The 25,236-nt window shown below is 35.0% G+C and overlaps 1 protein-coding gene across 1 annotated transcript in view; it reads right to left on the reverse strand.

Annotated features, from left to right (window-relative positions):
- Window positions 1-25,236, reverse strand: part of LOC136025024 (dnaJ homolog subfamily C member 2-like) — a 40,366-nt gene that overhangs the window by 7,266 nt on the left and 7,864 nt on the right. The window contains exons 2-8 of the mRNA XM_065700663.1: window positions 21,205-21,411; window positions 16,857-16,932; window positions 11,538-11,746; window positions 9,887-10,065; window positions 6,652-6,865; window positions 3,853-4,076; window positions 2,761-3,009 (exon numbers count right to left, since the gene is read on the reverse strand). Coding sequence (XP_065556735.1) covers window positions 2,761-3,009; window positions 3,853-4,076; window positions 6,652-6,865; window positions 9,887-10,065; window positions 11,538-11,746; window positions 16,857-16,932; window positions 21,205-21,405 — 1,352 coding nt within the window. The 5' untranslated portion in view covers window positions 21,406-21,411. The remainder of the gene's footprint in view (window positions 1-2,760; window positions 3,010-3,852; window positions 4,077-6,651; window positions 6,866-9,886; window positions 10,066-11,537; window positions 11,747-16,856; window positions 16,933-21,204; window positions 21,412-25,236) is intronic.

Raw genomic sequence — 25,236 nt, forward strand, 5'->3', positions numbered from 1 at the left:
ACGGTGGCAAAAAAATCCAAAAGTAAAGTAATCATCAAAAATCTAATATTGTCCTTATTTGCTAAACACTACAGTAATAATAATAATAATAATAATTTATTTATGCCCTCTTTACATATAAAAGATGTACACAGAAAGGTATGGAAAGAAAGCTGAAAAATATAAAAATTACACTTTTAATGAAAATCAGTAAATCATAGCTGTTTTTTTTTTTTTTTTTTTTGCACCTCAAAAAACCACTCACAAAACATGACCTATAAATAATAACATAACTCATAAATATAACTTATAAAATAGCACCCATAAACATAGCGCATTATATCTATTTTATTACAGAAATAACGACATGACTGTTTTTCCATTAAATGAGACAATTAAGGGGAAATTTTATTCTATTTTCTCTAGACCGTCTAAGATTTCGGTCGTATTGTTGTTCCACTTTAACAGTAATATCAAATATTCCGAATTTTCGTATAATATAACTATTTTTGAACCATAGTGGAATTCCAAGAAAATATTTACAAAACCGGAAAAAGTAAACGCGGATACGCTTTTTATCACTTTTACTCAAAAGATTCAGAAATGGAACAATGAAAAAACATGAGCTTTAAACACTGAATTATAAATTATAGCAAGTATTTGTTTATCAATACGACCTTTCACCCTGACTAGCAGGCCATATGTTTTCCTAAGTTTTTTACAGTGTAAAAGAAAAAGAAAAAATAATGGAAAAAAAAAACAAACGAGAAGTCCCCACGGCAAGAACAGAAAGTTCTAAGAAATGGGTGATCGAGGTTCTATTAGGGTTGTCTCAAGGTTTACGAGGTTCAAAGAAATGGTTATTAAATGGAGGGGATAAAACCGACACACTGTTTCAGTTTTTGCTGTACTTCTCGTAGAAGCAGGAAACAGCTATTTTTAAAGAAAAAAAACAGCCGTTCAAAGAGCTATTTTTTTTCAAAATTGATAAAGTAGGATCTAGAAAGTTGGATCTATACACCATTTTGCAGGCGAATATAGAGCTTGTTAAGTACTAATGCCTATGCCTAACAGCTAAGTATTAACGCCTACATAATAGGCATTGTATATACAATTTAAAGCTGGTTGAATTAGCTCATTGGCGTGTTACAGTAGATTTGCTGGAATGTGAAAAATGTACAAAACCCACATTAAAATACTACGGAATTCAGGTTACAAAAATTAAACTAAAAAAGATTATCGGAGCTATTTATCTAATTCATCGTGAGTCAGAGACGCCCTTTTAATCTAAATTTATGGTATAACATTTAGTCATAAATTGTGCGATTCATAATTGACTAATTCTTTCCCTTCTCATGTTTGCTTATCTCCTGGATTTTAAAAAAGTTTTATTTGGTAATTTTATTTAGTTAAGTTGCATATCCAATGATATAGTAGAAACAATTTATACTGGGAGTTTTCAAGAAATTTTCTTCTCATAAAGAAACACTGGATAAAACAAGATATTTTTCTTATTCCTTCATCATATACACATAGATAATATGAGACACGACGAATTTTCCACGGGCGTTTTCCCCTCGGGAAATTTGATCAAGTCAGAGTACGAATTACCTACACGTTTCCAGAATACAAATTTGAAGAAGATTTGCAAAACGAATTAACTGGTCACTTTGTCATTCAGAACTCGCTGTTGCTTTTTGCTCATTTATTTTTACCAACGTATTTCTGAATGCTTAGAAACATCACTTATTTTAGAGAAGATACATTAAAAACTGGAATATAAGTTTGCATGCAACACAGACGGCTGTACTTAGAGACATTAGAGAATTTTCTGACATTAAACTATCTTTTGTAGCTCACACTATTTTGATGACATGGATGAAAAATAGAGTGCAATTCTTAAATTTTGAAAATCGGATTTTTTGCAAGATAGGCCTATCTTTAAGGTTACTATTTTAGTAAGATTTAACGGTGTTTCTTACGCACGCTATTTTAAAATCGAAAAACTTTCTATTCGTGCGTACACGGGACAGTGACGAAAGGAAATAAGAAAGAACGTTTTTTTTTTTGGGGGGGGGGGGGGTATTTCAAGCTTTTTCTAACAGTTACTTCCTACTGATAAACATATAAATATTTGCATTGATTGTAGAATTTTCAATTGTCAGCCATATCAAAAAAAGAAGAACAAAAAGAAACAGGTTATCTGTTCCAACACCCCATACTATTTCATTTTGCTTTCAAAAAAAAAAAATAATACTGTTGATTAGTCTCAGGGGGCTTATTATTACCTGCCTACCTATACCTTTATGAGTAGGTAAAACTCACCCGTTCTGTTTTATTCCCCCCCCCCCAAAAAAAATTGTTAGTTCCAGGAGGATTATGCTTGCTGCCAAAAGTTTGACAGCAAAAACCCTCAAAGTAATAATCTGTCTTGAGCTCAAGAAATTTTAGAAGCTTAAAATAAGAGAAATCCTTTGAAACCTTAAAATAAAGGGTTCTTTAAGATACAAAATGTTTCTCCAAGAAAAAACAAAAAGAACCCGTAACTATCTCAAGCTGGTAATCTACATGGAATTATGACAAATTAAAATAATATACAAGCTAATATATCGCTCATATTTCCATAGTGGTTGCGTAGCCTAATAACAATTCTTTTCGATAAGTATTGGGCTGATTGTGAAGAAGGAATCTTTAAGATTTCCAAGTCTTGGGTAACGAAAAGCCTCTGCTTTTTTATAGAATGCTAAGAATTCCCTGGCTATAGGAAATAAAGTTAATTACCTTTGGCTTGTTCCAGCCGGGAACATATTGACAGCTTTTATCAGGTTTGTCGTCTCATCATAGGTCCACAGCTCCCCTGAAGTTGTTACTTCCTCCTTCTGAGACTTAGTCTGAATGGTAGCTTCTGCAGACCGAGCAAGTTTCTGGTCAGCTGCTTTATCTTCCAAAGCGGATATTTCTTGATCAAGTAGCAACCAAATTTTTTCGGAAGAATTTATTTTCTTTAGCTCCTCACTGAGTGTTTCCAATCTAAATGCAAAAAAGAATTTGTGTATTCTCGACTGAACACAATGCTTAGGTCATTTTTTACATCCGTTTCCTGTTATCGTAGTAAGATAATCTGACCAACAAGAAACAGTCTATCTTGCTTGAGCCGACTTGCCAAGGATTGAGTGCAATACGTGCAACAACTGGGTAGTCAAGTGTTTGTTGACGGGCCGTGTACAAAACTCATGTCATAAAAGCTATTCATAGCACCCAGAAAAGACTAATAACACGAATACCTTCTGTAACGTAATAAAGTGACACAGAATAAAATAATAAGTTAAACGAATGAAGGCATATAAAAGGAAGGGGGGGGGGGAAGGCTTAAAACAAATCTGATGTATTCATACAGTAACAATGGAACACCTGAGACCCGAATAGCAATGTCACCAAATAAAGTGATGAAACAGTAGAATAATGGTTTATTATGAACGCAGGTACACACACAAGAGTAATTTGTTTTTTGAGGAGCGGGGGCAAAAAAAAATATACCAATCATAAGAAAAATATATAGAATTAGAAAAATCACGGAAGTTCGAGGTCTCACGAGGGGGCTTGGTCTCGAGGCTCTCTCTCCTCTGCACAGATTGCAGAACCAGCGAAACAAAAAAGAAGGAAAAACAGTTTAATATATTTCTAATTAAAAAGAAAAATGGTCAACATTAATTCCCTTCGAGGTAAAGTATCGCTTCTATTTAATGTTAGGGATATAGGGAGTTTATCATAAATATTGATATTTTAACAAAATTACTTTTAGCAATTATCAAGAAAGAAAAATATCCAAGTTTAATTTAAGAATAACGCTAATATTTAAATATAGGTACTCACCTTTCAAGGGGAAGTGTATCAGCAATTTTATTTGCTTTTTCAAGCCCAACAACATCATCTGATTGTATATGTTCTTTTAATAACGCCCAAATATCAGCCCTCACTTTCTTCAACTTTTTCTTATGTTGCTCTTTAGCCTTTTTCGCTTCAGCCATTTTCTTCTTTTCCTCCTCTTCTGCTTTTTCTTTTGCTATCCTTTCTGCTTCTTTCGCCTGCTCTATTTCCTAAGACAATGGTCAGATTTAGTAACTCAATCTATATAAAAATAAGTTGTCTGTGTGTGTGTGTGTGGGTGTGTGTGTGTCGAGTGACGTCATGTTTGTGTGTCGAGTGACGTCATGTTTGTGTGTCGACTGACGTCATGTTTGTCGACTGACGAAATTACAGACCGGGACACCGGGACACAAATGACGACCGGGACATAGGGAATATAAATGACGACCGGGACACTCAAAGAGAAAGCGACCGGGACACAAGGAATGTTCGATTAGCAATCACCATCAACAAAGCACCGGGACACAAATGACGACCGGGACACAGGGAATATAAATGACGACCAGGACATAAGTAAAAAAAAAAACTAAAATAACTAAAAAAAAGGTAAAAACTACAAAAAAAAACTAAAAAGAAAAAAAACTAAAAACTAATAAAAAACTAAAAAAGCTAAAAAACTAAAAAAACTAAAAAAGAAAGAAAAATAAAAAAAGGAAAAAAACTGAAAAATAAAGGAGAAAAACAAAACTAAAAACTAAAAAGAAAAATAAAAAAAAACTAAAAAGGTAAAAACTACAAAAAAACTAAAAAAAAAAAAAACTAAAAAAAAGTAAAAACCAAAAAAAAACTAAAAAGAAAAAAAGGGGAAATCACAAATATTTATTTCACGGGGACGTCGGGGGGCACAGGGGGATATATAAATGACGACAGGGACACAGGGAATGTTCGATTAGCAATCACCATCAACAAAGCTCAAGGGCACTCATTAGAATCATGAGGTATAACTAAAAAAAACTAAAAAAAAGGTAAAAAACTAAAAACTAAAAAAAGACCAATTCAAAAACGAATGTATATACAGACCGGGAGACCGGGACACAAAGGACGACCGGGACACAAGGAATATAAATGACGACCGGGACACTCAAAGAGAAATTACAGACTGGGACACCGGGACACAAATGACGACCGGGACACAGGGAATATAAATGACGACCGGGACACAGGGACATCTATCTTCACAGGTGGGACACAGGGACACAACTACAATGGCACGTAACGACTTAGGCGCACGGGGGGGGCTTTGGAGGGGCGCGAAGCACCCCCACCAACTAGGTGTTGGGGTGGCGCGAAGCGCCACCCCAACAGCTAGTTAAGAATAAAACTGATGGACAGTTTTTGACTAAAGAGCTATGCACGTGATCCAAATATAACTTTTTTTCAACCGCAAAAAGATTTTTTTTTTTTTTTTTTTTTATTCTGGGAAGTTGGGACTGTTAAAAGAAGAAAAAAAAAGTACCAAGTAAGGTTCACTAATGCAGATTTTCAGGCCCCCAAATTAAAAAAACAAGGAATCCTGGTTGAATTTCGCTAAGGTAAGGATGCTGAGACTGTTTTGAAAACTTTTTCATTTTAGTTTTATTGATTTTATCCTGGTCTAAGCTTTTCTTCTTATATATTTTTGCACTGCTGAGGACGGCCCTTGGACATAGGGCCGAAATATTCATTCTAATTCGTTTTCCACTGTCTTGGGGAATTCCCTATTGTTCTTCTTGTTTTTGGTGTTTGTGATGGAAAGGCAGTGTGGTCTTCGTCGCTATTTAGGAAACACTAATTATAATGAACAAATTACTCATTACAGTAAAGTAGACAAAGACTGATTCATATGAATTATTTCATATAAGCATTCTTTAAATTAAAATAAGTTTATGTCGGCATTATAAATTAGTAGGGTCGTACAAAACCGTGTAAGCAAGCATATCTTTCAGGGATATTTAGCTATTAGGGATAAAGAGCATATATAAAAATTCAATACACGAAAGTGCAATTAGTAGAGGTGCCCTTCTCCACATCCCGAAAATGCTGTTGCAATTTAATTTTGATGATTCAGTATCAGAATTTAAGCAGTCATATTTTCAAAACCGACAAATTTTACTAAAATCGGAGAATTCCCAAAAATCACTGTTCCCAAAAACAGAAAATGGCCTGCTATAACAATAAAATAACACGACTAAGACGGTTTTGCTTAACAGTATTGAAATACAGCAGTAATTAATAACTTGGCTAAACCATAATTAATAACTCAGTTAGTTCCACAATTGTCACTTTTCGGACTTCAGTAATTCTCAAGTGACTAAGCGTCTGCTTAACAAGACTCTTTTCTTTTTTTTTTTATTGATCAAGAGAGCAAACAAATTTGGTACTCTGGTTGCATACTTAAGCTTCCCAGAAGTTAATCTAACAAAGGAAACTTGTTACTCTTCCCCCGAAATGAGGTCTCGGCTGCGTCTCAGCTATAAAGGGCCAAAATGTAGACAATTTTTGTTATAAGAAATGTTTTGCATTTAGTCAATGAGATCGTGGCTGCGTCCCAGCTATAAAGGGTCGAAATGCAGACAATTTTGTTATGAAAAATATTCTGAAATGTTTGGAATTTGGACCCTACGAACTTTTTCAGAAAAATCTTTACATCAAGGAGTGTTTTTCCTTCTTTTGTTCATTCTCCATAAGTAATAACAAAATACATTATAGTCACAAATTCAGAATGAGGACACAACAACCCGGATAAAAAAGACTAAAAGAGATTACCCTTTGTTTTTCTTCAATTTTGGCTCTAGCGGCTTCTTCTTTTGCCAATTTTTTGGCTAATTTTTCTTTCCTTAAATCTTCTCTAAATTTGGCTATTCTTGGGTCACAAGCGTATGCATTATCCACTAGTGAACGAATTCGTGCACTTTCTTCTTTTTTTCTTCTAGTTCGTTCCACCTTATTTTGTTTTTCTATCCATCTTCTCTCTTCTCGACTAGAAGACAACTTCTTATGCTCTCATAATAACAAATACAAAAAAAGACTACGCCAATTCCAATAAAAGAAATCTTTCCAAATTCTGAAGTGTGGGGTCTTCATTTTTTTTTCCGGTCATATTTTTATATAACATTAGACTAAGTGTCATTATAATTAGTAACTACCAAAATTCTCAGGAATTTTTAAATTGTTTGTCGGAAAGCTGTGCAAACTTTTCTTAGGAACAAAAGGGTGGATTTCGCTTGTCATTGAACCAGAACCATTGAGCTAAAGTGGGGTTTCATAACCTGCGTCAGAGAGAACTATAAGAGGTTGTTTTGTCAAGATTCCATTTCTTTGAACCATGTTCCTGCTTTTGAGGGAGAAGCTATGTTTAAGAAGACAATCTAGCATGCAGCTAGATGTTCAACGATCCCAGGTAAAATCGCCAATAACTTTTCTCAGAATATTGAACAGAAAGATTCAGTTCAAAAATAGAGCATTGCATTTTCCCATGGGTCCGACAGTGTTGCTATTTACTTTTAAATTCCATATATGCTTGTGATTTCATTTTCCAGGTTTGGGACTGAGGCAGAGGAATGTTGTCACATAAACTATATATTCTTCACATTGCTAAAGAAATAGGACGTTTCCGACAAATTCTTTATTGCGATACACATCAGAAAAAATGGACCATAGCTGTTCTGAAAAAGAAACTGAGACCTGACTCTTTGCAAAACCAACTTGGAGGCAAAAATTTGTTCCTAGGCACCTCATTCATTCAACACTCCTATCTCAAATTTTGGCAAAAAAATAGGCATGTTGTACCTTGTTTTAAGCCGAATCATGTAAGACTGTTCAATCTGTATGACTGGATGACCAAAGCCAGTCCTTGTTCTCTCTAAAATCTTCACACCCACCGCCAACCTCTTAATAAAAAGATGGACACATTGCACTTCCTTCAAACCGAAATTATGTACGTATTTTCAGTCAGTAGTGCAAGGAATCACAAAGTGGGCCATGGCCTGTCTAATATTTCCCCTCCCTTCTCCCAACATTTTTGTGCAGATAGTCAGGTATATTGCAACTTGTTTACAGTGGAGTTAAGTAAAGATTTCTTATCTATATAATTAGAGGTGCAAAGTGGACCCATGGCCCCTCCAACACCCCAACCTCTCCATTACCAAACTTCTCAGCAGAAAGTTAAGCATTTTACCTTTATCAACTTTTTAGCACATTGATAGACATATTGCACCTTGTCTCAAGCGGAACCCAGCAACGATATTCAAGTTATTTTGAAAGAAGCACAATGTGGGCCATTGGGCCTTCCAAGGCCACATCCCTTCGCTAATTTTTCGGCATAAAGGCATGTAGCAGGACCGTATCCAGAGTTTTTGTCTGGGGGGAGGTTAACAAAAGAATGAAGAAGAAAGGGTTTACCTGCCATGGACTTTGTTTGACGGTCTCAAATGATGCTTCCTATATCTGCATTTTACGATCAATTTATAAAACGGAGAAATATTTGGGTCTCTTTTTTCGTTGATGGGATTGAGATTCACGAGTACCCTGGGCCAGTAGGACATGAGAATGATGATTTTTAGAGGCGTATTAGCCTTCTTCTCCCGTCAATCGGCTTAGGCCTTGTGGGGAAAGCAATTGCTGGCAAAAGAATCAAACCCGATAAATTTTTGGAGGCATCCACTACATCAGGCATCCACTACATCTGAATCCCACCTATCTTCAAACTAAAGAGACCAAACCCACTTGAGATGTGGTAGGAGGGTACCTACAGCCAAAGAGACAATAATCAAGAAATCTCATACTAGGCACTACTAGGCTACAGCGTTTCATTTTTGATGACTTTCCCCCATCACCAAGAGCAACTTATAAGCAAGAATAGCAAGACTAGTTCATCCTAAAGGACGCGAGGTTTCACTGTACTGATTGGCCTACCTTTTACACGTTTCCGATATATTTGCCTTAACGCGAGTGGTTACACATCTATTATAAAAAATGATGAATACAATGCATTGACATAGTTCTTCAATTATTAGCAAAATCACAGCTTCATTATTAGCAAAAATGTGGCATTGATCCAATGATAGACACAGAATCAAAATGTTTTACCACCAATTAAACAGGTAACCATTGGCAGGTGTTATGGTTTGAGGCAATCTGATGTATCTTTAGCCTGTACATACTGGAATTTTAGCAATAAAAACACATACTGTATTAGGTTTTATGTTTTGAGAAAAAGTAACAGAAGGATTACCTTGCATGCATAGTTCGCTTAAGAGCTAAAAAAAATTGATTGAGTGTGATAAAACATAGAATAAAGTTAGTTTTAAGAACACAGCGTATATGCTATTTTTTGGGGGATGTGTGGGAGAGGGGATTCTTCTTGGGACATGCCATTTTCAATGTTATGATGTGTTGACAACAACGCCATTTAACTGATGGGAATGAAATAAAAGCAAAGCGTCGCTCCTGCATGGTGAATTTACATTTTAGAGTAGCTCCATAGGCCTGTTGTAATCCAAGGCTAATTTAATGTGTCCAATAATTCAATAAAAAATCGTTAAAAACTTGCCATCATAATGCTTGTTTCGTTGCTCATCCTTAAAAATTTCCTAATAACTGTTTTTTTTCTTCTCAGAAACAAGAAATGAAATTAATTGTAATAAGTTTTTAGTAATTTTATCAAAGAATCAATCCGCCTATTTTTATATTTATTTTATAGCTTTTATTGATCTTTTCAGTGCTTTTGTGTTCCTTAACAAGTTCGTAAAATTTAACATTTCACTGATGGCAAAAATGGGGGAAGGGATGCACATTTTCCCCAAACTTCCTAGGTAGTCCATTTAAGCAAACTTTCAAGTGGGCCTTACCCCCACCTTGTGTGCAAGTAGGATTATACTTTTTGCACATTTTCTTTGTGTAATTTTATGTGTAGGCGTATAGCAGATTACCGTCTCTATTGACACGATTGTTTCTAGTTAATTGCATATTACCAATTGGCAAACTAGTCAATCATACCAACCTTTCACCTTTGGATTTGTCTTCTTCATCTAAATAAGAGTATTCTCTCCATGAATCAAAATTGTACCAAAAATCATAAAAATGTTCAACTTCTTCTCTCGGAGTTGACGCATTGCCTAATTTCGGAACTGGTTGAATATTTGACCATCTTGCATTTGCTTCAAATACAGGACCAAATTCCTAAAAATAAAAATAAATAGACCCATGGTAAGTCCATATACAATGGCAATTTTTTTTGGCTATGAGCAAGGCCATATCCAGGGGGGAAAGAAGAGGATTACCGCGTTTGACCCCCACCCCTCTGATATTTTTCGTTACTCGTAAAAAAGTAACAAAATGCATATACATAAAATTTTGATGTATTTCTAAGTTTTTTTTTGTCCAAAATTTGTTAAAGTCAGGGAGGTCTTTTTCCACCGTTGCTACGCTAACTATTAAATTAGATAAACTGGGAGACAAGGAAAATGATTTCAATACTACTTTATTTCGACTGATGCTAACTACAATAACTGTGGGACGGGTGTTTTATGTCTCTTTAAAAATGTTCAAGTCTCTTTTAAAAATGGCTACGACTTCTTAGTTCCATTAGAGCCATGACAAAAACCTGAAGTTTCAGCTTTTTCCACTTTCCTATATTCTTAGTTTTAAATAAATGGTTGAATGATTTAAATTGTTGAGACCAACAAACATACCAAAATGTTTTAGATAGCCAGAAGAGTGGGGATTTATGGGACCAAATTGCGTTTGATTAATCATTACAAAACCGGCAGACAATCAGATCTTGCTGACTTGACAAACACAATCAATCCATTTCAAACTGGCCGCTTGAATTTATGATTTCTATTTTGACAAGGAAAACAAAGGACCTTCTTTTCTGTCATCCAAAGACAGCAAAGAATCAACATTTTACAAATCGAACGGCTACAAATATAAAAAACGAAAGAATTCCTTATGGACAAAGATGGCAATTCAGGATACGCAATCGCATCTCAGAGGCAACCAAATCTCGACAAAGGTGTGGCCACTTCATACAGCAACAAAAATTAATCTTCCAGCGGCAATAGCAAATGACAAAACCGAATTTTGGACAATTGAAGAAAAGAGCTACGGACAAAAGGCACTGAGAATACTTATACTTTTCAATATGATCGTCCATCGATCTTACTTCAGAGTATCGACATTCTTGGTAGAGTATGGGGCAGCACTATTCGTAGTACAGAGTAGGCTCTAAAGTATCTGTATAGTAATATTATATTGAAAAGTAGTTTAATTTATCAAAATATTGGAAATAAAAAATGTTGCTACTTTCGTAGATATAAAAGCTTATAGTACCAAGGGGTAAGTAAATATTTTCCAAATTCCTTGTCTTTGGCTTGCTATATGAGTTTGATTAGACGTTAAGGAAAATATTTTCCAAAAAGGAGTTATTCACCTTATTTTCAATGCAAAATTTCTTAAAATACTCACTATTAGGCTTGAAGCTAATCAAATGTAATTTACTATGCTTATTGATTTCCTTAACAAACAAATTCTCGTCTTTGCATGTCCACATATTACAAATTTAAAATACAAACCAAGATAACAGGTGTCTATTCTAGAACTAATCCCTGCAAGAAAACACTTTTATCCAGCTCTTTATAGGGCAAACTCACCTTGAAGAAATTGTCTTTTGATTCTTGGTTGACACTTGGTATATCATCGTCAAAAATTGGATCTACAGAATCATAAGAACGTCGACTAGCTGAACTCCCAAGAATATCAAAAGCCTTAGTAATACATGTGAAATAATCATTTGAGACGTCAACTGTTTCACCTTTGGCTTTCCTCTTATCAGGATGATGCTTCAAGACTTTGCGTCGATCTAAAATTTGTGAAAAATTAAAAGAAATCAGTAAAATATAATTTTGAAGATTACTCCAGAGGGACAATGGAATAAAAACAGGTAACCCAGTATTAAAAGAGTGAACAAGACGTGACGATGAAAAAAGCGAACGTCCTTAAATCTCAGACATTTTAACCTCTAGTAGATTCAATTTTTTATCATTAATACTTCACTTTTCTACTATGGAACAGGCATTATGAACTTCGCATCAAAAGAGGTTGTTATTATTGCTACAAAATAAACACGAACATTACAAGTAAACTTGCATCTAGCTTTCTTTTTCCCCAGAGATTTACGCTTTAAAATTCAAATACAGTTTTCGGCCGGGCTTTAAAAACCACCAAATCAAGCTTCTTGTTTGTTTTGTATATGTTGTAGTGACATATCAGAAGTCAGAATATCAGAAGTAGTGCAGCAGCGCTGATTAAGTAAAAAGCCATACACCTTCAACATGTTAATCGGTTCTTCCCTTATTATCACCCGGCCCCTTCCTATGAAGTGGTTACAGAGACTTTGGTTGGGGCTCATTTGATTAAAAATTGGACGTTCTAGTGGTCTTTTTAAGATTCGAAAGGGATTGGTGGACATGCAACTCTTCCTCCATACTCTTTTTAGTACCCCCCCCCCTCATGCAATCAAACTTCTGAGATACTCAAATTCTTTCAGAATAGTATCCAATGAATGGCGTGAACCCAAATGAATGGCTTGTTTGATCTTGGGCACACAATTGGCTCAAAAACTTCGAGAGTTTGTTCTCTGAGTCAAAAAGATAGTACAATTTGCTGTGGGGTTGGAGATGGGACCCAGCAATGGGGCGAAATTAGTTTCTCTTGATCAGTTGAAACTTATAGCCATAGGTCCATCAACAAAGAGGAACAAAATATACGAATAAGAATTGCTTTGATACACTCCCCCTCTCTCCACCCCCCTCCCAAAAAATAACCAATAGCGGGACCGAAGGCAGAAAAAAAAAACAAAGTTTCCCTCCAAAACAGGGCCTAAAACGGGGCATAAAGGACCACAAACCCATTTTCTCGGCCAATTCATATGGAAGGGGTGGTCATAGAAACTTGGATAGGGGAAGATCCAAATCGAAACTGAAAATTATAGCATCCCTCCCGTGCCTCTTTCAGCTACACACCTCCCGCAGCCCCATGATGCCGAATCAAATTTAGAGATAGCCATTTTGTTCAGAAACATCAAAAAATCTAATAATCATGCCCTTGGGGTCAACATAACTTCAGGAACCCAAAAGATAATAGTCATTAATTATATAAGTTACCCATTATTCACAACAGATTTTAGAAGAGAACGTGGCAATGTTTGGTTTTGGTTGTCTTATCAGCTAGGAGCTCTGATAGATCGTTTGGTGAGTAGTACAATTCTTATTTGCAAACCTAGACCAGCCTTGTGATTTTTTTCAGAAAAAAAACACAGTGATCAAAATAAAACTTTTAGTAAAGTGCAAATGACTATTTGGTCTTTAGAAGGTTAAGGAAATTATTTCTGTTTGCGGTAATCTGTGTTTATTTTAGGTTCGACCTGATTAATTATTTAAATTTGTTTTTCATTTTAGAATTCATTCATTCATTTATGGCAGTTAGGGTTATCTTTATCTTTACTGTAATCCTCTATTTTAATTTATATTCATTTTGGGTTCTATTTATCCATTGACAGAAACTTCTTTTAAGTTTGAATTATAGTGAGACAATTTTTGCCTGTCTAAGCTTTAATACGGGTCTTTGTTTTCTTTGAAAAACTCTTTTTTTTGGAAAACTTTTTTTTAATTAATAACAAGGTAAAGCAATGTAATTCATCTACAGAACATAGCCAACATTGAATATGTAGTCTATATTCTCTAAGCTAACTTAGTGATAACTCTTTTATAATCAAGAAACGTTTGACTATTTGACAATCGTTTGACTATGAAAGTACTTGCTTATTTTCAGAGAATTTCAGGCTGGAACAAAATAAACATAGAGCTTTAACAGAAACTCTTATTCAAATATTAGAAAAAGTAAAGCTTAAACTTAATTTTTGCTGCCTTACGAAATCTGGTCCAATACCACGTCAAATAACTGACTGTAAAAGCCAAAGTATATCTCTATTTGTCCTAAAATACTTAGGCATTTAAGGCACGTTTCCACTACCCAACAAAAATTGCTACATATTAAGTTTTTTAAATTCTTTAAAAAAAAAATACATTCACAGCAGAAATATATTTGTAATTTAACAAATCCTAATCTAAATGATCTTTTTTCACTGAATGACTGATTTCTCTTTTCACTTTTATTTGCCTTAATTCTCCTTTGTTTCCACCATTTTTTCATTGGTCTATAATTCACAAAATTAATAGAGTTCACAAAATTTCGGCATAACAAATAATTCTGTTCTACTGAACAGTAACGTATTGAACAGCAACCCTCCTGTTTTCAATTTCAATTAACCATTTCCTACTAGATATATGCTCTTGAATAGTACATGAACGAAATAACCCTAAATTGAACTAACTCTAATCTTGATGTTGCTTTTTACTTGCATTGCTTAGTCTTAGTTTAGGCCTCTTGGATTTTACGCACTTGCCCTTGTACTATAGATATAGCCTATCAAGGGATGGGTCATTGCTTTAAACGTCCTTCTCTACAGAAAGCCTGAAATAGAGGTCAGTCCTGGTACGATTACTTTTTTCTATAGTTTAGTGTTCTGTTTTTTTTTGGGGGGGGGGGGGATGCAAAAACAGAGAACAAGTAGCCTTTCCAGTACGATTTCTGTTCCTGTTTTGTTTCTTGTTATCCTTCATACCCCGTGTTCTCATTGCGAATAGCATCCTAACACAGTCTAGCGACATGTGCGTAGCTTACCATCTAATGAACAGTGCTGTCGGTCATTCAATCATTAGAAAACAGTGCGTTACTCACCACCCCTTCCTGTTAACTTGGCGAATGCGCAGTTATTCTTTAGTTCCTTTAGTGACTTCGATAATTATAGAATGAACTTTACTAGTTGTGTCTTTAACCCAAAGACGCTTAGGAAATTGATGCCACTGGCAACAGCTGATATATCAACTGATTCGGGAGCTAATATAGTAAAGCCTCTCATATATGGTGACATTATGCGAAGATCATACTTTGAACACAACCTGCGTGGTGGAGTGAACAATCACCTTCTGATTGAATGGAGAGACCAGGCATATTTAATGAGTGCTTCCCACCCAAGTAATTCATGATCCACTTCAGAATCTGGTGACAACGCATATACTACCGAGCAAGGTGATTTTCATGACCTAATTGTAAGAAATTGTGACATTAAAGAAACTGGATTCACCGACTGCCACAATGAATGATAACTTTAGATAGGAATCAAAATGACCCAGACCCTCACAATAACCGTGAGAGGATCACCTAGAGAAAGAGGCTTCTATATCGAAGTATTAATGGTGGTAGCAGCACTGGCAAAAATGCAAAACTGTTAACTATTCCGAATGTATCTTCCATGTCCCTCTTTTGAAGCTGTCTGAAAACATATAATCTTAGTCCATCCATCATCAAGATCGTGGATGTTCGACGGAACAGCACTTAGACCGTGATAAAAATATATTAAGCCTTAAAAGAGCCAATACCCGACTTCTCCAACCGAAAAAAAATCATTACGCTAAGATAAGAGAGCTCATACTTCACAATGGTACGTGGTCCACCAAGGAGGTTGTTATTGAGGTTCTTCGGTCGTTCAGACAAGCAACAGTGATAGTTAGTAGGCACGAATATGTTTCTACAAGCACGGTTAAGCTGATGATCACAGGACTGTATCTGCTTTGTTAGACCCCAGATACTAGTGTTATGGCTAAGTCAATGGCATTAGGTCTGAGAGAACTACTAGCGGTTCAGCTCAGGATAAATTTGTTGTCCAGTTTTGAGTTCGATATGATCTTTTCACACGAGCTGACTTTTTGGAGCTGCAATTTATGAAAAAAAACCTATAAAAACAGAGAATCAGTTCGTCAGTCCATCTCCTCCCACTGTAGCAATTCATTTCCCAGCAGAAAAGTACAGAAGTACTTACTCAAACCCAATCGAGCCTCACATTCTTCCCTACTGACCTCCCTCTTACCAAGGCAGGGACTAGCCAAAATCTATCATCAGCGACTCCTGATCACGAAGGCAGCTTGTTTTCTAAGTTTCTCGATACGACTGGTTTTGCAGATGAACTCTTTGAGACAAAAGGTGAACAATATAAGCATTTCCTGTGTAAACAAAAAAAACGAAAGTAAAGAATATCATCAGGCGTGTGACAGAGTTCCTGAATACTTAAGCAAGAAGAAGATCAGGAAAAAACCATTCTGATACGCTAGAATAAGGAGTGACTACTTTTATATTTACCCGGAACTAAGTGAAATAGCATGCATGCATCCCTCAGTACCCGTAACTCCAGTGCCGCAAGAGAGTAAGTTTAGCAGTGCTCGATACTTAAGGCAAAACCAGTGTTGACGAAAGACTACAAAGTCGCTTCAGCTTCGAATGTTTTTAAGTGATAAATTTTAAGGTGTGTGTTCTTGTTGTATGTTTGTCTTTTCAATTTATATAAACAAATAAATAAACATTCAACTTACTCTCATTAACCTAAACAGACTAAAGGACAAAATATCAGTTACAACGGTTTAACCTTCTTTTTTTACATGTTGTTTCTACTTTTCAGGAAAAAAAAAACTTGACCAAGTTCCACTTTTTAATTGCCGTTATTATATCCAGAAACGAAACAGTGCCAACACCTATTTTAAAAACTACCCTTTAACATACTTACGAATCTTGAGAATTAGCTACTACAAAAACATGAAGTTTTAAAGCTTTCTTTCACGAATATCTTACAATCAACCTCCTCTACAGCAAATAAAGCTGGAATTCTTCTTCAGCGCATTCATCGTTATTGTTACCATAAAAATTTCTCTGTAGCTACTAATTTTCAAAGAAAAATTTCCCTGCAGCTTGTGTATGATTGACAAAGTAAAGTTGATAAAATCCTATTATCACGTGCTTAAAAGACAATTGATTCTATCATAAAGCCCAAATCACATTACTGGTAGGAGAATACTCACAAGCCCTCTTGATGTCCTCATCATTTGCACTGACACGTTTACTGTCTAATCCTAGTACCTTGTAATGATCTTGATCCTAAAATTGAAAACGAAAATATATCTATGTAAAAGAATAAAACATTGAAAAGCACAAGTAATAAGTTTAGCAGAAAACAAATAGTAACAAAACTGGCAGACAACGAAGAGTATCATGCATTATCACAGTGGCGTGATCTACAAAGAACACAATATCCGTATTTTGTAATCTATGAAAATTTTATTTTGCAACGAATACAACGTATATACACATTAATAGAATAAACGAGCAATTCGCCACCAGATCTTAAATCACTCTAAATCGTGCCCCGTAAGAATTTCCTACAAATAAAACATAAATATTTTGATAACTGAGTAGTAAGCACTCGTATATAATTTTCCTACACTGTAGACACCTTTCCCTCAGATAATACTTACTACTTCTTACGGATATCTGGAAGAATGTACAAAATTCTAGTAATTAGTCATATGTTGTCAATTTTATGTCATTTCACGTGGGTACTATGACGGTTGTCTGAAAACTTTCTTACGTAAAAAATGTCACAAGACATTTATTTTTATAAAATCAGCAAACATGGCATCCAAAGCATGGACAGCTTATCCATGCCTATATCTCGATTCAATGTAAGAACACACATCCTGCCAACATACTTGTAGTCTCTGCTGACACTCTTGAAGGTTGACGACTAATTCGAAGGTTGTTAAGCACCGTTTGGTGAACTTACGGACATTGCCATCTGTTATTAAACTTTTTGGGCGTGCTGAACAATCTTTATGTCCTAAGCTGGTACACTATGTTTAAATTCATCCACGCAAAGCTTACCAGTAGTAAACGATAGTACAGAGTCTCTGCATACAGTGTTTCACTTTTAAGTTGCGTAGGCATATTGCCTTTCAAAAAACAAATATTTGATACAGGCTCAATACTTGACATTTTCCATTTTCACAAAAAATTCTTATATCAAGTCACTCAACCAGAACGGCTAAAACTTCGGTGAAAACCCGTCTAAAGATGTGCAATCTTATTCCCTAGCTTTTAGTCGCGGGAGCCGTCTTCTTATTTTTCTTTTTATTTGCGGGAGCCGTCTCCGTCTTATATTTCTTTCACTTAGTCTATAATTCTTTTATTAAAAATTTGCCCTTAAAAATCACGACTTTGTCCGCCGTCGGCTATGCTATGGATACTGGATCGTTTTTTGTTTTTTTTTTGCTGTTTTTTTTTGTTCTAGATATTCATGTAAGGATACGCTCAGGACATGATCCAATAAAGCAGGCAGCTAATTCCTTTTATATACTCTTGTTTTACTACGAACATATTTTATCTATTCTATTATTACATATTTTTTTCGTCTTTTTCCCTCTTTTGCTATCAATACTTTTTTGTGGTTTTCTGATAGTTACAAAGATGCATTCTTATTAAGTAAGTATTAGATCCGATCTATAATTATCAGTTGAATTGCAAGTCCGATTCATACACAATCTGATGTGCAAATTAATTTATGGTCAAGCGCAAATGACATTCCAGCCTAAAGAGGTTTTAAGGGGACTGTATCCCTACTCCTATTTACAGTGATCAGTTCTTTGTAGTTTGATTTGACTTTTCAGATTGCTTGACCTCTGTAAGGCTAAGCACAATCGACACTCACATATAAAGGTCTTAAGGGGATTGTGTCCCCACTCATATCTATGGTGATTTCTGTTCGTTTCAAGTTCGACTTGATAATTAATTAACATCTCCTGATTTTAATGTTCACTTGAATTTTGAAGCTTCTAATCATGAGGTCCAACAAAATCTCAAATCGATGTTGGGATATCGAATGCACACTGAGGGTAATTGTCATAGGCTACTCGTGTGACCAAATTTTGACAATATTAGTTTATAATGTATGTCCCTCTCCTAATCATTTTGAAGCATTGGAGATTGTCCCTTGTATTCTTAGACTCATTGTTAGTTCTGTTATTTCTACTAGATCAGATACCCTCACTTCATTCAATTAATTTATTAAAATTCCAAAAATACACTACAACGTCCTAATTTTCCGTATTTAAGTCAGGAGAGTAACATTAATCGAAAGTTTGAGGCATGGAATTCTACTTTAATGAGACTACTGTTGGAATATTGTATGCCTAACCCAGGCTAAGAAATTATTGCCGAATAAGCCTATGACGCCCAAGAGTCTTATTGCGTGTTGGAATATTGTACGCCTAACCCAGGCTAGGAAATTATTGCCGAATAAGCCTATGACGCCCAAGAGTCTTATTGCGTGTATTCTTTAAAGACGACATTTGCATAAATGGAATTTTTTATCTTTACGATTTTCGAGACAAAATTAAAGAGTTTGATTCAATTGATCATGATATTATAATTCATAAGCTTTTTAGTTGTGAGATTCGAGTTCCATTTTAAATTGAATTGAATTGTTCTTAATTAATTACTAAAAAGCATGCAACATTGAATGAAATCCCAATAGATGTTTTGCATGTAGGCCTACACAATGGAGTTCCTAGGGGATTAGTTTTGGGTCGATAGCTCTTTCACGCATATATAAATAATTTTTTTTAGCATATCTAGAATCATATCCTTGAATATAATTAACAATAGTGTTGATATTGGAACAACACTACCATGCTTTACTGATGACTTTAATTTGACCATTGCTACTAGGACTAAAGTTGAATTGTTACAATATTTTTGACTCAGGCCAGGGAAAATGATTAATAATTTGTTAAATATTCCACCTCTCTTCCGACATTTTGTTAACAGACGTCTTTGTTTCTGAGCAAAGTGAGTGTTTCAAAATAGGCAGTCTCAAAATAATTCCTTTAGGAATTTTCATATCATTTCCTTTAGATTTAGCACATTTTTCAATAATTAACCGTGCTTCCAAGACCCAGCATGACTTGGCTACCTTAGGCAGAATGAGCATCGTTCCATGTGCTGCCTCTAAATGCTTGAGTTATATATGTTGTCAGCTGTTGGGCAATATACTCTTCAAAGATAATTTATAACTACGTGAAACCCCCATGAGAAGTGGAAATCGCCTAACGACTGTTACATCCGAATATTAATTTTTTCATAAGAATCAATAAAAAAAACCTGTATCAAATGATCCAATAGCTTGCCTTTGTGTCTGTGGCAGAGGCTGCAAGCCTGCTATTCCCTTCTCCATGCTCAGGTCCATCGAGAGGGAGGAGGCTTAAATGAGCGCAATCCAAAGTTTTATTTGTTTTCCCGATTTTCTGTTGTTTCCTTTTTGGTAATTTTTTAAGCAGATACCGACGTTATGACTTCCAGCATCCTGAGCCCTTCTAAAGTAAAACGTTTTTCTTGTGACATAGAGCTCAAGAGACTTTCTAACACTTTTACTAAAAGTTAAAACTGTAACTACATATGATCAACTATAGATAGCTCATTTGTATATGTGTATTTTTACCAATAATTACTAACAAGGAAATATTTCTCATATTTTGTGGGGAAAGGTTCAGAACAAGATCCCCCTTCTCCATTTTGGGAAGAGCTATTTTGAAGGAGATAATGAATGACTTTTAAATGAGTTGTCACTTTTGTTTTTACTGTAGCAAGTATTGTGGAGCTAATTTATTCTCTATTCAAGATCACAATGAAAGGTATACCCAATAGATCTACAAAGAGTTTAAATTATAAAAAGTAGAATGTCCTGGTAATGACACAGCTTTCTTTGATAACTGTAGGCTTAATTAGGTAAATAAAAAACAAAAATACAGAATTAGAGTTTACAGTCCCTACTGCCAGTGCTGATATCCGTTTCATGACTCTTTTGCCAAGAAGTACAATGGGGGCTTAATTGAATTATCATATGAAAAGCCGCCATAAGTGTAAATGACCTTGAAGCTCTCAAATAGATTAAGGTGAACAGAAAACTGGTCATATACATACTGTAATATATAAATGAACTAAAGAAATAATCTTATGGTGAATTGATTTCTCCCTTGTACATGCATGACTTGGTGCTGGACCTGCAACCTTGTAGAATTTCACACATTCCAGCAGCTCAGCTGATAGAAATCCTTCGCAAGACAACATTATGACTTGGAAAAAAAGTGCCTAAAGGCAAGAAGCGCCTCCCCCTGCCCTACTCTGCCCTTATATATTCTAATACTGAATTAGAATTTGGATATCATAAAATATAATTTACTCCTTCTCATAGGGACTAGTAAGAGGTTTTTTACCATAAACATGCAAATTTTTAATTTTGTGAGTGGGGACACTACTACCAGGTCCTAAATAATATAATGGCACCTTAATAAAGCATGTGGATACTAAATAACCTACCTTCCATTCTTTTGGATCTAAGCTATGCAAGTAAGAAAGATCTTCTTCATCTTCCAGTTCATCTATTTCATCTGATTCGTCAGGTTTTTGAGAGATTGTCAAGCTAGAAAATTTTTCATCTAATGTGCCAGTACAATTGTAATGTTTCCAGTATTTTAGAAATGCAGGTCCCACTGGTTCAATAAGAATCTCTTCAAACATTTTCACCTACAATTAATGATGATTTATTAGCTGAATTTATTTAATTACTCTGAGGATGCAATAAACTTTTGTAAACGTTCTTTTTTATAACTAAAGGGGTAATTTTATCCCCATGTGCATATATAATAGAAAAATTATACAAAAAAAAGTTGAATCTTGCAAAATTTAAATGAAAATATTTCTTGTATCAAAACATTCATCCAAATCGTCTTTCAGGATACAGCCTAAAATCTCCCCAGTGCTAAAATTAACAGAAAATCCAATTTTCCTGTTTAGTACTATTTTTTTCCTGAACTAGATGCTTCCTATCAAATCAAGCATAGAAAGTTCAAAAATTTGGTAGAAAATCGAGCTTTGGATGACTTTCTAGTTTGCTAGTATGGCTGCATTGCTAGTGTGGAGGGTTCAAGGGGAGGGGGGTCAATTTTTTACAAGGGAATTTTCTATTCCTCTTTTTTTACTGAAGATTTGTTATCTTTCAAATTTGACTTAGTAAGTTCAAGTATCAGGTTAGAAACAAATTTTCTCCAAAAAAATCAGTTTTCCCCGCCCTCCTAACTGTCCTATTTTCTAGCACCAAATAAAAGGCGTTTTTTTATGTGGAGCAATCTATTATCTTCTACTTAAATGAACCTTGTATTTTCTGATCTACAGTTTTTTTTCATAATACACAAAAGCAAAAATGAATACTTTGCTATCAAAGAACAATTCATAAGTCTTTGCTTGCTATGTTAATCCTAGAAAACAATCAACTATTATTTCCCGTTTTCATATCAATGTGCTTATGCTATCTGCTGTTGATTTTCTTATCTTGATGAAATTAGCAGTTACAACCTAATAAGGACTGAGGACCCTCAGTCCCTTGCAGCAGTAGTACTTAAATATATACTTTCCATTAATCTGACAGAGCTTGCAAATTCACTGTAGGCCTGGAAAATTAAGAAAATATGGGGGGGGGGGTAGTTGCCCCCTAATAAAAATAATGGAACTATACCCCTGAATGCTAGTTTGTAAAATTGCTCTTTCTCCCCGTTCTGTATTTCTAGGGATTGATAGATTGCACTTTTGACATGCATATATCTATCCAAATTTTTACAAAACGCTTCAACATTAGTTTCAGGCTTTTACCCTCTTGTCAGTGACTCTAGTTTTTGAAAATGCCATTCCATTATTTCAGTAACTTTTTTTTTGGCTGTAACAAGACTTTCTTCCCAAATTTAAGAAATAGATTTATAATTTTTAACACCTGATATGTCAGGATTCAGCAAAGCTATGAGACTCAAAAAACCTTCCTATGCCTTATTTGAGCTGTAGATCTATTTTTCAAGGTTTCACTCTCACAACACAAGAATTGTCTAAGATCATCACCTTTTGAGACAGAAAATGTGGACCTTCCTGGGGATCATTGAGGCTCTTAATGAATCCCTAGAAGTTTCATTTACCTAATTCAACCACTTTCCAATACAAGCAAAAGCCCCTCATATACAATTTTGCTACAAATTGAAATCCTGCCCCCCTTCTAATAGGGCCAGAAACATACCTATAGTATATATGCAGAAGTTTAAAAAAGCCTTTGGATAGGGGCTAGGATGTAATTGTTATGGCAGTAATTATCTATTTGGTAACAACACTGAACAGCAAATCTATTGGAACTATTGGTAGTTGATATCAATTCTTTTTTTCATCCTGTCTGATTTCTCTAATATAATAGACCTTTGCCAGAAATTTATCCCAGCCTGTAGTCTACAATCTTCAGTTACCATAATCATTTAACTTAAATAGTAAATCATGACTTTTACCCAAACAGGGAAATTTTCAACTTTTCATTTTTCTTTCCCAGTAAATTTATCAGCCTACCATGCCAGGTGAAAGATGAACACATCAATCAATGTGCCTTTTTATGCTTTTTCAAAATACACAAGTGGGTACCATCACAAATTCCATTTTGATTCCTTAAAGTGACACCTTGTTACTTAATTTTTTGTTAGTAGAACTAAGATAAAAACTTGATCTACCATTAAACCCTAAACCAAATGCTGAGTAGATATTTCACACTCATGCTTTTAATTATACCAATTTAAGTTTTTATACTTTGGAACAAAAATGTAAATTCAGTTTGAATAGCCTTTAATGACAGAGAAGCAGCTATTCAAAAATGAACTAAATGAGCAAAATTAATTCAATGTTCCTTCCAAATGTAATCACCACTGCTGTAATAACTATCCCCAAGTCTACCCTAAAGAGGCCATTTATAAGCCTATAGCCAGATTTATATAAAATTTTATGGATTTTGTGTGTTTGCATTATATTTTTGCATATTCCCCCAGCAGTTTCAGTGTAATGCCTTTTAAACCTAGGAGAAAAAAAAGAGATATCAGTGCTGTCTATGCTAGGCGTGATTTTTCTTGTTTGATGTGGGGGGCTGTAATTCAGCTACACAGGGGTTTTAACCATATCAACTCCAACAATGTACTTTTCATTTAAATCAAGCATCATTTCAAAGGGATTTTAGGATCTTGTCCAAGATTCCTATAAATTTGCTTTTGTATTAGCAATTTACTATTAAGATTCATTAAAATAATAGTTACCATTCCTGAATATGTTAAAAATTACTATTTCTTCTCATTGGACATTTTTTTTTCAAACTGTGCTTTTAAACTTTTAGTTAATATGAGTTATATTTTGCTCTTTATTAGGTTGCTACATTGAAATCATTCTTGTAGCTTCTGGAACCATGTTTATAATATATAAAAACAGGAGCACCAGTATACTTTTTAGCATAGGATGGATTTAGATATTTTGCCACTCCCTCTCTTTTTTCTGCCTCAAGTGTAATAAACCTGCAAATAGTCATTAAGAAATACATGAAAATATTTTTTTAATTAAATAGAGAATAAGTAGGCTATACTGCTTATAAATTTAGTTCAGCAATGAATTTTCATATTTAAACACAGGGGCATTTTGGGAAGGGAGTAGATTTTCTTACACAAAACATGGCTATCAAACTCAGTGGCCTCAATTAGGGAGGGATATATTTTCTCTCCCCCAGATTTCTACCCCCACCCCTCTAGATTCTAAAAATATAAATATTTAGATATTTTCATTGGAAGATGACAAGATTACCTTCCTCCTAGAATCTGATAAACACATTTTACCCCCTCCCTTAATTTCTTTCAATTGACCCCACTGAGTAAACTAGTTCAGGTGTCATAATCATGTTGTATTTACCGTTTGGCATTGGTTTAATTACCCTAAATCACAGCTTGGAGTGAATCTAAGGATTTTCCATCCTTGTAATGCTCCATGATGACTTTTCAATGTTCTTTGATGAAGTTACTAGCTACATTTGGATTGAGGACTCAACAGCTTCCTAGTTGTACAGGAACTTCTATTGTAGCCATTCTTTGTTTGAGATTTCGCTTGAATGCACCTATCAAATCAGCAGCCACTGCATCTTCAGAGAGTTGATTCTGAAAGTGTGTTACTTGCTGGCTGAAGAAATGGCTTAAATCTTGGATTGTGATTGCTGAAGCGGATTACATGGCATTTATCAGCATTGAAAGAGAGGAGCCATGTATCAGCCCAATTCCCAAGAATGTCAAGGTCCATTTGTATAAATTGCAGGTCAGTGGGCGTAGCTGCTTTACCAATTAGTTTTCAATCATCAGCATAAACAAGTGAGGAGGTTCAAGAGAGGTTGGGTACATCATTTATATAGAAGTTGAAGAGACTTTGTCCAAAAATTGTCCCCAGGGGGACACTGCTTTAAAACAGTTGTAGACAAGGAAAAATAAGAGACACCTTGAGTCATAAACTCTTAGAACTTGTGTT

Source organism: Artemia franciscana, chromosome 3 (assembly GCF_032884065.1).
Source record: "Artemia franciscana chromosome 3, ASM3288406v1, whole genome shotgun sequence".
Taxonomy (NCBI): Eukaryota; Metazoa; Arthropoda; class Branchiopoda; order Anostraca; family Artemiidae; genus Artemia; species Artemia franciscana.